We start from the raw sequence: 15,567 nt of genomic DNA on the forward strand, positions 1-15,567 counted from the left end.
GAAATAATAATTTGTAATATATACAACACTTATAGATACACACATTCACAAGCTACCCTGCAGCATACAGACTTTAGTATTAAAAATTAGCTGCACATCTACAAGAATTGATAAACATAATAATGCAGACTTTATACTCAGAATAGATTCTGATTAAGTGTGATTGTTTCTTCAACATGGCTGCTTAGCTTTAAGACAACAATATGAGACAGTGAATAGTAGAGCATAACATAATGGGGTTTTTGCCTCTTCAAAAAACATTGACACAAATCATAAAAATAATTTAGAATGATAATTACAAATTGGGAACACGCAATGGACTGAGTGGTATAGGCCTACACGAAGTAGCAGTGCTATGATGTGGACAAACAAGTGTATATCACGCTGCCACTGCTTCTAAATTGACATCTTTCATTTTCATATGTTTTTTCAAGAGGAATTCTTAAAAAACATACATTTCCAATTGAGGCAACATGTAGGCCGACTTCAAAATTCAAAATGTCCAGACGATAAACTGATATCAGCCAATCTGCCTTGGAGCTACTTAGTGGTGTGAAGTAGAGCAGATATTATAGGGTCACTCCAGTGATTTAGTATCATTATCACAACACTTGGTTGATTTGAAAGACATACAGTAGATTAAAAGAAATAGCAGTAAAATGCAACCATAATGCAACTGGATTGCAACTAGCAACACCTTGTTTGTAAGGTGGGATGCATGGTGGTATTTGTAGTATTTAATGCCATGTTTAGAGAGGACAATATACAACAGACGGATTTGTAATAATCCCCATGAAGAGTATACTGGTATTATATGTACCTCTGTCTCATTACTTGCTAATTTTGTCCAGGGAAAATACATTTTTGAGTGACCTCAATTAAGTTATTTGAAAAAGACCTACTGAAATATTGCTAATGCATGTTCATAAATCTATTACAACCTACTACCACGTAGAAGCCACTTCAAAGGAACATGTTGTATCACCCTGACACGTCAAATCCTCTCCACCTTTGGGTCTTGTGTGTATGCTATCAACAGACATCACCCCCCAATCCCACCCCTCTATAGCCCCTCATTAACATTGTTGGGCCATGTTCAAAAGTAGAAGCCTGCAGATGAGTTTGGGAGTGCAGTGACACAGACTCATGCTGGTATTTGCTGCGGCCGTTCAACCTGCTGTCTGGGTCAGCTGTCAGCCGGACGATGATAGATCTCGGTGGAAACATACTTCGAGTTTGAGATATGTCCTTCTCACTGAAGTCCTTTTGCTCCCTGCTTGACCCCGCCACAAGGCAGACGCCCTAAAAATAAAAGGTTCACGGGCTTGTGTGACCAGAGACAACGGTGTAAGATATCATAGCTCAACATGGAGTGACGTCCCTGCTTGTGTTTGTGGATACAAAGAAAACATGCGGACACATCTAGCACACAACAGCAGCGTCTCCTGTTGGTATGGGGTGTGATGGTTTTGTTTTAGATGTTTTGTGTTTTGTTGTTACGTATGAATAACATTTTGTACGTGAAGTTACACAGGGGATATTATTATTAAGGGCTGAAACAATCAATTATTGTCATTATCGATCTGCTAATTCTATCATAGATTAATCTATTGAGTTTTTTATCCATATCAGTACAAATTCATGTCTTTAATTGTCTTCCAACCCCAAAGATACCACCTTAATATGATATAAAACAGAGAAAATTAGGAAATATCCATATTCTCAGGGCTGAAAAGCAAGCATTTTCTATAATGTTTGCCTCATGAATTACTCAAATGACTGCTTGATCATCAAAATACTTAATTTTTCTGGTAATCAACTCATCAATAAGTACAATAATTGTTGCCTCTCTATTATTATTATTATAACTTTGTTTTTAGATGAATGAATTTATTATAAACCATTTTATTTTTCTTGTCACACTATGTATATAAAAAGAAAATGCATGGCAATACCGTGTTTTGTTACATTTGAAAATAATGCTTCACAATAAAAGCAACATTTGAAACGAATGGCTTTATATGTTGTATTTTGTTTCCATATTTCCATGAAGCCGTAGTCCAATCAGGCATCCAAGTGAATACCAATGCTCGGCTCCGTCATTATCTTGAGTGCTTTCATTATAGGACATTTCTATTCCTCTGGTCCCAGAATTAGTAAGAAACCTGCCGTACCCTTCAGTTTAACCTGGTCACTATGGCAACGTTTTCCATCTTCAAAGCTTGATTAAGATGGCACTTTGAAGGATAAGAGTAGTTCATTTAAAGAGTGAGAATCTGGAGGAGAGGATGCTGCACCCATGATGATGGACGTTCACACTTTTAAACAGTGTCACCCTCCTCGGTTAAAGGGGCCCTATTATGCTCATATTCAGGTTTCATATTTATATTTGGGAGGCTGTGGCTCAGTGGATAGTGTGCTAGACTTCAAATCAGAGGATAGCAAGTTCGAGTCCCACTGCAGTCAGCATTTCGTTGTGTTCCTGGGCAAGACATTTCACCCCAAATTGCTCCTGGGGATTTTCCACAGTACTGAATGTATGTAAGTTGCTTTGGATAAAAGCATCTAATGAAATGTAATGTATTTTTTGCCTCTACTGTGACATGTTTACATGCTTTAATGTTCAAAAAAGCTTTACTTTTCACATACTGGCTGTGCTGCATCACCTCTTTTCACCCTCTGAAACCAGAGCCGAATCTGCTCTGATTGGTTAGCTAACATACAGTACAATGTGTTGGAGTGCTAGCCAATAGAAACGCAAGTGTTACATAGTTATGTCTATATGGCGCAAAAGTAAACCAAGGACTACAATTGAGGCGTTTCAGGCAGCCCCCCCCCCCCCCCCCCCCCTGTGTGGTGGGCAAACAACTTACCTGCACAAAAACCTTTATAACACATTACAGGACAGAGAAAGCCCCAAAAGCATAATAGGGCCCCTTTAAGAGTATCTGCATGACTACAATAAGCTTCAGGCTTAATGTGACAAACAGTTACTACTCCACTACAGCGGAGTAGCATTTGGACCTTTTATTCATCATAGAACATAAGTAACTTCTTGGTATTGATTGAGTCAAACATTGTCAACACTTAGCCGTTTGTAAATGTAAGGTTAGACAGAAACATGTGACAATAAAATACTGATCCTAAGAATTGAGAATAAATGATGAGACCTTTAAAAACAGAATCAAACGATTGTGGGTGAGATGTGCTGAGTGTGCATTTTGTTCTATCGCCCCCTCTGTCCTTGAGGGCCAATGCCACTAAGGTCCACTTGTGTTGACTCAGAAACAGAACTATGCTTGGGAGGGCGGTGATGCCTTGAAAAAAAAGTGATTAAAGGAAGGAAACGCAAACATAAATGTTATTTTTTTAATGTGAAATGGTCACAGAGGATTTATATTTGCTGATATGGGATTATATGTTCTTATTTCACTCCCTGCAAGAATTGAATGGGTAAATAAAAAAAGTTGAATTCATTCTTTACTTGGCTTTTAGTAATCAGTTGCCAAAGTGTGAATATTCAATAAAACATATAGCATGAGCAAAATCTGATTCAACATAACATTTGCTTTTCATTCAACGACTGTCCATTGTGCTTTATTCTGTTTCCTGCTTCCTGCTTCATGATGTTCCTACCCGGTGGCAACATTGTTAGATGTTTCATTTTAGATAAGAGACAATTATTGTACCGCATCACATATACTATCGCTATCAGGAATCTCTAACTACAGAATGCAATCCAGATACCGTGTCTCTGTGCCCTTGGTATTTAATGACATTTCTTTCTGTCCAGGCAGATAGAAGGAATCTATCAGAGCGAGAATTTGACTGAGTCTGTTTTTCTGTCTTTTGTACTGCCCTAAAATTGCCCCATTGGTGGCTCAAGATCACAAAACCAATGCTGAAATCCTTATTGTTATTAAAACACAATAAATCTAGGTTTTGGCTATTTAACCTGTCTCATTTCTTGAACCAATATGAGTAGAAATAATGTAAAAGCTTAACCGGCTGCATTTGTTTTCACGGCACATTTCCTTTATTCTGCAAATCTCTTCCTCTAAACGCAGTCAATTTCAGTCCAGCTCTCACAGCATTATGATTCACAGAGGCCAAGTATGAAATGAGTTTCTTTTCTGACAGAACACATCTTGACTGACAGTTCAACAAATGAGAAATCATTTACTGTGAAAAGAGCGGCCGACCGCTGCCTTTTTCTGAGGCGAGTGTGCCTCCGTGTGTGTGTGTGTGTGTGTGTGTGTGAATTGCATTACAAATTGATTGCATTTTAGGTTTGAGGCATCAAAGCCACAATAGCAAGGCTGTCAGCTGACACTGTTGTAAAAAAAAGGATATGTTTTACATGGAGGGTCAGAACAACAGACAATACTCGAATCCACTGCATTGTACATAATTCTTCATTAGTTTATTTTGTATTTTGGCTAAACAGCAATTAGTGTACTCATTATATTACCATTCAAAATAAATCTCATATTTGACATTTTGTTTAAATATGTTTGTTGGGTGTATTCTGTATGTAGAATTCACATTTAAAGTAAAGCATCAAGACAAGGTTATTATCCAAATAAAGGTTTTATAAAGGGACCCTTTAAAGGTCCTTTGGTGTGTAAGACATGTTCTCTTGTTAGATTTCCTGAAAAATCTTTTTTAAATGTGTGATACAGAAGCATGGCTCCTATCTCACTGCTATTACTGCTCAGGCTGATGCAATTATTACATTTCTAGAAAACCTTCTTTGCATGAATGCCATTTACAGTTTCTTAAGCAAATATTCTTAAAGCTCAAAGCCTTCAGACCTCTATTAAAAAGGTACCGTTCATTAAAGCAGAGTGTACTGCTTCATTAAACAAAACCCTTCTTTAAAATGAGCTGCAGAATAATCAGGCTTCCATAAAAGAAGCAAACCCCTTCTGGTCCGATCCTCTGCAGGACACCTTTTTCTAACTTTGCCAGTAATAGCTTTTGGCCTAGTAATGTTACAAAAATATAAACGCAACACTTTTGTTTTTGCTCCCATTTTTCATGAGATGAACTCAAAGATCAAAAACAATTTCTACATACAGAAAATAACCATTTCTCTCAAATGTTGTTCACGAATCTGAAAAGATCTGTGATAGTGAGCACTTCTCCTTTGCCGAGATAATCCATCCCACCTCACAGGTGTGGCATATCAAGATGCTGATTAGACAGCATGATTATTGCACAGGTGTGCCTTAGGCTGGCCACTATAAAAGGCCACTCTGAAACGTGAATTTTTGCTTTATTGGGGGGGTCTGGGGGGGCCCGAAAACCAGTCAGTATCTGGTGTGAGGGTTAGGATTAGGGTTAGGGTAATGTTGTGAATCGAGTGGCCCATGGTGGTGGTGGGGTTATGGTATGGGCAGGCGTATGTTATGGACCATGAACACAGGCCACTCGATTCACAACATTACCCTAACCAGTGTACATATCATCCACTTTTCACACAGATTGGCAGACTTTCAAGCTATTGAATTGACAATTTTGCACAAAATATCACTTTAATGTTGAGTTCAATATCAATAATTGAAGAATTAAAGATTGAAGACCAAGAGCAATTATATACCAATTGAATGGGTTTAGTTACTCATAAGGACATATGATACATTCATTGCCACACATGCCTTGTAAAGGACGCATTTGCGACTTTAGATTAAAGTGTGATGCTGCCATCTAGTGGTTGGAAAGGTTTACTGATAGCAGGAATGCTATCTGATTATTTTTGACACTCACTGCACAAAGGGGCATTTCAGAATTCCCATCATCTAAAAAATGTGTTTCCAATAGCATAATACAGGGCAAGATTCAGACATTTGTAAGATACTGGATAAAAGAGACATATCTCTCATATGTGAGTGATATATATCTATCACTATGTATGTGTGAAATGATACCAGTATAAGAGAAAGGGTAAACATAAATATATAGTCCTGGATGTAAAGATGAAGAAGACTGTATGTTAGAAATCTAAAAACCCTGTTTAGAAAACCCTAAACCAGACCAGAGTAGTTTGAACCCTCCTGCTAATAAAGAACACTCATCCAAATAAAATGATCATCCTCCAATGACTCAATTTGAGCCGAGTATGACCATACCATTGGAAAACAATTAAAAACAAAACAAATCTTCCATGTTATTTATTACTTTTTTTTTTGATTTACACGTTATTTTCACATTTCTTTTAAAAAAGGCTAACAACTCTTGGGTGTTACAGGTATCCAAACACAATGAATGCAAACAACTGCATTTGTTGCACAGTTCAGAAACATCTTCAGAAGTGTAGCCTATTAAATCACAACCTGCTTCGAGAAGCAAAGTCTAGAGCTTTCCTTATAACTGAGTCATGTCCAGGTCCCTAGGAAGAACAGAATGCTGTTCTCTAAATTGCAATAAGACAAAAACCTTAAAAGATTAAATGCTCTGTCGTATGCATATTTCCGCATTAGTAGGTGGGTATTTTTATCTTTAATTGTAATGATCAATATAGAGGGATGAGTAGAAAAGTAAACTGCCAATATACATGACACACACACACACACACACACACACACACACACACACACACACACACACACACACACACACACACACACACACACACACACACACACACACACACACACACACACACACACACACACACACACACACACACACACACACACACACACACACACACACACACACACACACACACACACACACACACACACACACACACACACAAAATGGCAAACAACCTCAGCATCACTCTTCAAAAATAATAATATTTTAAGACAGAATTCAATCAAAGGAGGGGGAGGCCGAAGAGGAACAGGGAGGTAGATAGTAACACGGGGGAGAGACAGAGAAGTAGTGAGGGGTCTTGGTAATTCCCTCTAGCTTATGATTCTTTAAAAAAAAATGTTCCTTTAATCAAAGAGGATCCAGATAATCTCATCTGTAATCTCAGTTTAAGTGCAGGGCGGCGAGTGGCTCTGCCCTCTCCTGCCTCTCTGGGATTTTAGCTACGTGCTGTCCTTAAAACGATGTTCAGTGCTCGCTCACTAAGTTCATGGTTTTCTCCTTGCTAATTGCCACTGTTGCCCCCCCCGCAGCACTGGCTGCTGCGGCTCTGAGGCGCAGCCTCCTGTAGATCCACTCCTGTCCTGGTCCGCCCCCCCGCTCCAGCTCCCTGGGGGTCGCTCTTCGGGAGCTTCTTTGCTGCAGGGACAGGACAACGGATGTTTGAAAAGAGTTCTGGTAAATTGCAGCATAACAAAATAATCTTCACACTTACAAGCTTTAAGTTTGTCTTCACCTAAAATCCCTCTTGGACACAAACAGCTCTTATTTGAGAGAACCGCTTGTATTTAAAAAGGTGATTAAATGTTTCTTTTGATTTCCGATGAAGTAATGTGGACATATATCTGCTTTTGTCCCAATAGGGATGTGCCGATCTGACAGCCAGTGTCAGTCTCAATCAAAAAATTGCCAAAAATCAATTAAGTACCTATCTAATTCATTTGAGGTCAGTCAAAGTAAGTGTCAGTTATCTTGTTTTGAAATGTGTGTAATTGAACTTACCAATAGCCATGAAAATTTCATTGACGTTCATGGCAGTCTTAGCCGAGGTCTCCATGAACAGCAGACTGTTGTCCTCAGCGTATGTTTGAGCCTCCTAAGCACATCATTTAGATATTAAGGGACACAGATAAACATTTACAGCACTGGAAAGTTTATTACAATTTTACAATTAAATAAATTAAGACTCAGGCTTTGAATGTGTGAACTCATTGTGCTGTACTTTGTCATACCTGAAGGTCTACGGCTCTCTTGTTTGCAATGTCGGCCTTGTTTCCAGCCAGAGCGATCACTATGTTGGGGCTGGCTTGTCTCTGCAGCTCCTTCACCCAGTTCTTTGCTCTTGTAAATGTATCCTAGTTGAGCAACAAACTGTATTAATATCGATGAATATGTTCACACAGGATAACTATATTTAGGTCGAGTGGAACATATATGTATTGTCACTGTGACGTCAAAACACCTTCATGTATGAACACCTACAGTGTAATTTTAGACTAGGTGAAATGTCATTGTAAACTCAGAACCTAGGTTGCTCTACCCTTCAACACAGCTGCCATACAATTAAATGACATCTCCTAAAATATTACAACATGTTCAATGACTTCTGAATATATTCATAGTTTTGCCTCAACTGGTGCCACTTTTGGTAACAATAGCGAGGAATAGGAAAACAATTAAGAAACAAAAAATATTATAAACATTTAATGGCAGAAAATGCTTTTGTTAGCATCATAAAGAAAATTAAATTAGCTGATTTACTGTTATAATTTGTGGTAACTAAATAACTTTGGGTTTTAGACTGACACAATAAGACTATTTAAAAAGATATGACCTAAGATTTCCCAAACAGTGATCATTATTCAAATGTGTAGACATAAATTGACCAAACAAAATAATCAGAAAAGAATTGGCAGATTTGTCGATACTGAACATATCTCTTTAGTGGCAGCACTATAGGCCACTTAAGTGAAGTAAAAGTAAAACACTACTGCTAGAGCAACAACTCGTCTGAGTGTATCATGGCGTGGTTTCCCTGCAGGGGAAACCTACTGTGTTGGTGATGTCGTAGACCACGATGGCTGCCTGCGCGCCTCTGTAATACATTGGAGCCAGACTGTGGTAGCGCTCCTGACCGGCTGTGTCCCATATCTCAAACTTCACAGTGGTGTCGTCCAGACAGACGGTCTGAGTGAGGAAGGCGGCTGAGGAGAGCAGGATAATGGAGATCAGTGGAATGACATTGTTTTAGTGTCCATGTACGCAGCAATTAAGGGCTTAAATACTCTCAAACTCACACAATTATTATTTATTTTGGATTTTTAATGATACATGTCACTTCTTCTGAGCATTCAAGTTCATTTTTGGCATTGGGAACAGGATGTGTGAAAATATCCGTAGGTAGATGTGACAATGTCTTTATATTTACATTTCTGAACTCAATATATTGGAACTATAGTTGATACATTCATCCATACATTCAATGGTATTCATCACACAATCTGTCAACTGAGACAGCCAAAACACATTTTGAAGAAAAAAAACCTTCTTCAAAAGTCAATAGGTATTTTTTTGTCTCCTACCTCCAATGGTGCTTTCCTGGAATTCATGAAACTGGCCTTTGACGAAGCGCAGCACTAAGCTGGACTTGCCCACGGCTGACTCCCCGAGCAGCACCAGTTTGAATTGGCAGATTTTGCTTGCTGCGGCAGCACCATTTGGCCTGGTCGATCCTCCACCACGCCCAGCCATTGACAGAGAAAGGGGCAGTTATGGGATGATGGGCTGAAACTACAGGTTAACGCTGAGTCTGGAAGCACTGAGTGTGAGCGGGGTCAGAGGCCAAAACTCGCGGTGGGAAGAACCAGATCGGATCGGGCAAGCGGTTGGGTCACCTAGTCTACCTTGAAGAATAAAAATCAGAGGACTTATTAGAACTACTACACACAAAACAAATGATGCATAACCAGTCGGGCCAGATGTATTGCAAAGGAACCTTAAACATAACACTAATTGTCAACTAATTAAACTTTTTTAAATTCAAAACATGATCCAGCTTTTCAAAGGTGAAGTTTTTTCTGTGCTCTGTATCATAAATGAAACTGAAGATAGGTAATGGTACATTTGCTTGTTTTTAAAGAAGTCATTTTTGAAAGTCTGCAAACAAATTGTTCACTTTTTCCTAACATATTCGGGAGAAAAGGATTTATCATTCATGATCATTTGCAGAGTAATTGATGATAAAATAAGTCTTATATTGCAGCACAGTTATATTTGTTTGTTTATAGAAATAGGACAGGCACTCAACCTTTATTTTAATTATTTTGACTTTTTTAGAATTTGTATGTGTTTATTTACATCTGATTATCTTCTACTTTACCAGTTAACAACACATACATGTGTACTTTATTAAGTGTACAGTGTAATGTTGGTTGGAACCACATAAACACCTAACTCTAATAACGTTTGTAGACATAATGTAATCGTTAGTTAGATCACATGTGGGAGATACAGTTTCTAAAAGGTGAGATACTCTGAAGGGTTATCTGTTCATTTAAATATATAACTGAGATGACACACAGCTTTTATTATCTTGCACCACAATTTTATAAACACAGTCTAGAATAAAATATAATTTATATGTATTTGACATAATAAGACGACTATAACAATGTCTAAACAAACTGATTAGCCTGCTGATCCTAACTTTGACCGAATAACCATATGGAAAAACAACAACTGTAAGTTAGCTTCGAGGCTAACGCTCAGTTAGCATGCTAACCTCGGCTAACAAGAAAAAATACTCAAATGACAAACATAGCAAGTTTGCGTTCTTACCAACAACGTAAAGACATCCAATCCTCCCTGTGAATAGTGAGTTGTAACCGTGTTGGTCCCAGTAAACAATGTTCTTTCTTGAAAACACTTTCAGGTTCAGTAAAATATACGCTTCCGCCTTGGGTAACCAAAATACTTCCTGGATTTGTCAGTCATGTGATGCAATTTGCAGCCAATCAGATGGCCGGATATTGGGCCTCAGAGGCAGAGCCAACATACTGTCTATTGAAAACACCTTTGTTCGACGTCATTACACATTTTGAACATATGAAATATAACATTGAATTAATTCTTAACGTATAGATTATATTACATTTCACGTACATTAGTACAACAGTTTAAAAATATAATTTTACTACGATTTTCAAAGAACACATTACTGAACTCTTAATTACATGTTTATATCAGAATCAGAATCAAGTTTATTGCCATACACATTACACATTACACTTTTGAATTTGGTGTCTGGCTGTGCAAACATAAACAATCTGATAAAATAAGTTGTAAAAGTTGTTTTAAAAAAAAAGGCAGTGTGAGGAGCACACTGTTAAGGATTAACACTCGAAACGCTTATGGGCCTCAGCCTGACAACATTCCTGGTCGGTACTAAAGGACTGCACAGCTGAGCTCACAGACATCTGCAACATCTCCCTGAGCCAGGCTGTTGTTCCCTTGTGCTTCAAGGAAACCACCATCGTACCTGTCCTGTGCCGAAGAAGTCATCTCCATCCCGCTTTAATGACTACCGCCCTGTAGCACTGACTTCCATCATCAAGTGTTAGTCACAGAATCAGGCCTCCCACTTGTGCATTAATAACAATCTTCCTTAATGTGGGGGAAAGAAAGGGGAGTGTTGTCGACTTCAGGAGAACCTACAACCAACAACCCCACCCACAGACAATCAGTGGATGCTGTGGAGCGGGTGAGCAGCACCAAATTCCTGGGGGTGACCATCACTGAGGACCTCTCCTGGAGGAACAACACCACATCACTCGTCGAGCTCCACCCGACTTAACAGCTCTTTCCCCAGGCGCTGAACTTTCTCCCCTCCCTCCCACCTCTCTCTCTCTCTCTCTCTCTCTCTCTCTCTCTCTCTCTCTCTCTCTCTCTCTCTCTCTCTCCCACCTCTCTCCCCCCTGTCTCCTTTGGACCTGGACTTTAATATCCCCCTTCACACACACAGACACACACATCCTGCACCGAACACTTTTTACGCTGCTATGGAAAGTCTTTTGCACGAATGTAAAATGTTTTACTATAATATAGCCTATTCATCCACATCTGACTGTTTTGATTTTTTATATATACAGTATTTGTATTTTTTAATCCTTGGGATTGTGGGAAACAATATTTAATCTCTGTACACATAAACTGAAAGTTGGCCAATAAAGTTGACTTTGATTTATGACTTGACTTTGGCTAATAAAGAACGGTGTAATTACACCACTTCTTATTAGTCATTTTTAATATCTGAAATGTTACCTAAATACAAATGTTCAGGTACTTTCGCTTTACCTGAATCCAAGTTTTGTTACATAATTACATTTTTAAATCAAATAAATATGATAAAATATGCAAACAAATTAATATTTTGTAACATCAAGAAAAACAATATATATATATGTAATTAAAGTGCGTAAATTGGGAAATAATACAGATAAATGTCAATATAGAAAAAAAGAAAAAGAAAAAGAAAAAAAAGTTATCTATATATAAAAAAACAACAACAATTGCTGCAATTGATTGATCTTTATTAAGGAGTGTCACACAGAAGCCTGCAGGCTTTTGCATTCATGCAGGTTGTGAAGAAGTCGATAGCTGTGAAAACATGAATAAAAAACAGAATGAAACAATGAAAGTATTGACTCTGAACTGTTCCAGGGAATGTATTTTTTTCCTTTACAACAGACTAGAATGAGCCTATACTTACTGGATTGAACCAAAATGAGAAACGTGGAACAGACTTGATTCAAACCGCAGGTTTCCCCCCAGCCTAAACACGTCTTTGCCGTGCCTCCACAGCTACACACCAATATTTTTCCTGGGAAATAAGGAAAGTTTATATAGTACTTCCTTTTTAATGATTCAAAATAATTGTCTTTTAGCTCTAAGGCTGTTTAAAAAACCCTAACAATAGCTTGTTTTCGAGGAGGATATACACAGATCAGCCATAACATTATGACCACTGACAGCAGGTGAGGTGAATAACGGATTATCTCGTTACAATAGCACCTGTCAGTGGGTAGGATATTTAAGGAAGCAAGTAAACACTTTGTCTTTAAAGTTGATGCGTTCGAAGCAGACCAAAAGTGGTCCATGTAATGAAAACCGATGAACCTGTCGACAGGGTCATGGGCGGCGAAGGCTCATTGATGCGTGTGGGGAGCCAAGACTGGCCCCCACACTCAAATTGCTGAAACAGTTAATGCTGGTTCTGTTAGAAAGGTTTCAGAACAAACAGTGCATCACAGTTTGTTACGTATGGGGCTTCGTAGCCACAGACCGGTCAGGGTGCCCATTCTGACCCCTGTCTACCGCCGAAAGCTCCTACAATGAGCAAGGTGGCCTGGTCTGATGAATAACGTTTTATTTTACATCATGTGGATGGCCAGGTATGTATGTCAGTTTCCTGGGGAAGACATGGTACCAGGATTCACTATGGGAAGAAGGCAAGCTGGCGGAGGCAGTGTGATGATTTGGGCAATATTCTGCTGGGAAACCTTGGGTCCTGTCATTCATGTCGATGTTAATTTGACACATACCACCCACCTAAACATTGTTACAGACTAAGTACACCCCTTTATGGAAGCGGTATTCCCTAATGGCAGTGGCTTCTTTCAGCAGGATAATGCGCCCTGCCACACTGCAAAAGTGGTTCAGAAATGGTTTGAGGAACAAGACAACAAGTTTGAGGTGTTGACTTGGGCTCCAAATTCACCTCATCTCAATCCAATCGAGCATCTGTGGGATATGCTTGATAAACAAGTCCGATCCAGGCCCCACCTCGCAGATTACAGGACTAAAAGGATCTGCTGTTAACGTCCTGGTGCCAGATACACCCTCAGAGGTCTAGTGGAGTCCATGCCTCGACGGGTCAGGGCTGTTTTGGCAAAGTAGGAACCACACAATATTAGGCAGGTGGTCATAATATTATGGCTGATGAGTGTAATTCATTCACATGTTAACAGTCAAACACAGTTAAAGGGTTAATTGCATTTAGCTATTTCATAGATCTTTTGAATAATTATTTTTTCTCATTATGAAGCTCTAGCAAAATCAAAGTCAACTTTTTCTTTGTTACAATCATGCCAATGAAGCACATTGTATTGAATAGACAGGAAGGTTTTTTCTTTGTTTCCTGAACACTGAACTTACCTTGGCTGACCCCCACCAACACCATCAGAGCGAGAATCACAGTCCTCATGTTTTCACCTTTATGTACAGTCTATGGTTTTCACGTGCCTGTTCACATATCTCTATATGAAAAAAGCAAAGGTGAAAAAGTCTGAGACATAAAATACTACGACAGGAAGCGTTTCAATAAATGCATATTTGAAAAGAGAACTCAAAGATATCTAACCTTGTATTGCCCCACTGCGTTGCTGATTCCTCTGATCTGTGCTGCCAGCTTCCTTTTTATTTGGACTTGTTGAGCAATGTAATCAATCCATTGTCAATCATTCACTTTGAAATTCGGTAAACACATGCAACGCACAAGTTGTACTAAAAACTAAAACAGTTTTCCAAGAAATGTGGCACACTGTCATTTCATTGTAGGGTAGTATGCAAAGTTGAAATATCAGCATCATCTCACTTTACAATTGCTAATTGCTCATTTTCTCAAAACACTTTACACAATTCACAAAACCACACACCCAAAGTGCAAAACACCTCATACATCCTGCTGAATGACTAACTGCACCCAAAACTACATACCCGACTACATACCATTGAACTTACAGTTTCTTTCAGTTGGTAACACACAATAATCTCACATAAAGCCTAATTATTTAAACTCAGACTCAAAGAGCAAAACCTCAACTCAAATCTCCAAAACTCTGAACACATTTTCAGCTCTGCACCCAATTTGCAATTCAACTTGGCGCTTTTTGCAAAACACTGCACACGGTTCTCTAAGTAAGACACAGAAATCTGACATATTCACTTGTCTGCCATTTTCAAAACACTGCCATTAAAAATGCTACGCATGAAACTCAGCGTAAGTTCAACCAGGAAGACCGTATTTACTCTTCATTTACTATTCCCATGTAACTACTCTCTCTCCTCTCAATAAGTGATCGGGGGCGTCACTCTCCAGTTTAACCAATCACTTCGCTCTATTCCCAAGAGCCTATCATAGCGCTCTGCCAAACCTTTTAAGTCTGCTCTCCCCCCTCTGACAGCTGTCATTTCAGGTGACTCAATGCAACCCTCCTCCACCCCTTTTCACCTCCTGTCCCTCTGAATCCAGGGTCAAGCCAAGCCACTCCTCTTCAGACCGACCCAACTATCCATTCACCACCACCAGTGTCTAGACCCCAGGGGGGTTTCATCGGATCGGTTCTACCCTCCCGAATGATACTCCTGCACAACGGGCCCTAATCGCCAAAATCACCATTACATCCATTTGTGCATCTCTGCAATAAATATGTATTCTTACATCAAAACCGTCCTTCCTGATTGAAACATGAACCAATCAACAAATACACGTGCCAAATGAACATAAACACCAAACTGCTTTATTGTTGACTCATCAACCAGGATGTCAACACTAGAAACAGGCTTCATGTAAAACATTTATAAAAACAACAATGGATATATGGGCAGCAGCAAGAGGAAGAGGTAGAGGGAGGATAAGAGACAGGGAGGATGAACTGAAGTCAGTTGAAGAGTTATTTGCAGCATAACCGTTGAAGCTGTTTGACCGTCAGGCTACAGGTGATGCTTCTTCTGCAGGTGGATGAGGAGATGTGGTCAGACCCAGTGAGCTGGTAAAATGCAGACTAAGTCTTTTTCTCTCCTCTGTTTTTCTAAAAATATTTGTATTTATTTTTCAAAGTTTTCCTTTCACTTTTCTGTATTTGACAGAGGCATCATTTGTGTTTACACAACTCTAAGTATGTGTTGTGC

The 15,567-nt window shown here is 39.0% G+C and overlaps 1 protein-coding gene and 1 long non-coding RNA gene across 2 annotated transcripts; both read right to left on the reverse strand.

Moving 5' to 3' along the window:
* Positions 1 to 6,158: 6,158 nt before the first annotated feature.
* LOC307024578 (ras-related protein Rab-5C-like) lies at positions 6,159 to 10,813 on the reverse strand. Its single transcript, XM_079658837.1, has 6 exons — positions 10,438 to 10,813; positions 9,183 to 9,503; positions 8,653 to 8,804; positions 7,833 to 7,955; positions 7,603 to 7,696; positions 6,159 to 7,239 (listed from the first exon to the last, which is right to left on the reverse strand). The coding sequence occupies exons 2-6, from the start codon at positions 9,349 to 9,351 to the stop codon at positions 7,106 to 7,108; spliced, it is 672 nt and encodes a 223-aa protein (XP_079514963.1). The 5' UTR covers positions 9,352 to 9,503; positions 10,438 to 10,813; the 3' UTR covers positions 6,159 to 7,105.
* A 1,358-nt stretch (positions 10,814 to 12,171) lies between these two features.
* Positions 12,172 to 14,251, reverse strand: LOC307024718. The gene is made up of 4 exons (XR_013803966.1): positions 14,018 to 14,251; positions 13,813 to 13,913; positions 12,368 to 12,478; positions 12,172 to 12,255 (listed from the first exon to the last, which is right to left on the reverse strand). It is a non-coding gene; the product is annotated as an uncharacterized lncRNA (long non-coding RNA).
* Between the last annotated feature and the right edge of the window lie 1,316 nt (positions 14,252 to 15,567).

Source organism: Notothenia rossii (assembly GCF_949606895.1).
Source record: "Notothenia rossii genome assembly, chromosome: 11".
In the NCBI taxonomy this organism is placed as follows: domain Eukaryota; kingdom Metazoa; phylum Chordata; class Actinopteri; order Perciformes; family Nototheniidae; genus Notothenia; species Notothenia rossii.

Bases quoted from the DNA above. Each gene is read 5' to 3' on its own strand.
- LOC307024578 (XM_079658837.1), bottom strand. From the start codon at position 9,351: ATGGCTGGGCGTGGTGGAGGATCGACCAGGCCAAATGGTGCTGCCGCA. The intron at 7,956-8,652 runs GTAGGTTTCCCC...TTGCTCAACTAG, and splicing joins TCTACGACATCACCAACACA to GATACATTTACAAGAGCAAA. The intron at 7,697-7,832 runs GTATGACAAAGT...TGATGTGCTTAG, and splicing joins AGAGAGCCGTAGACCTTCAG to GAGGCTCAAACATACGCTGA.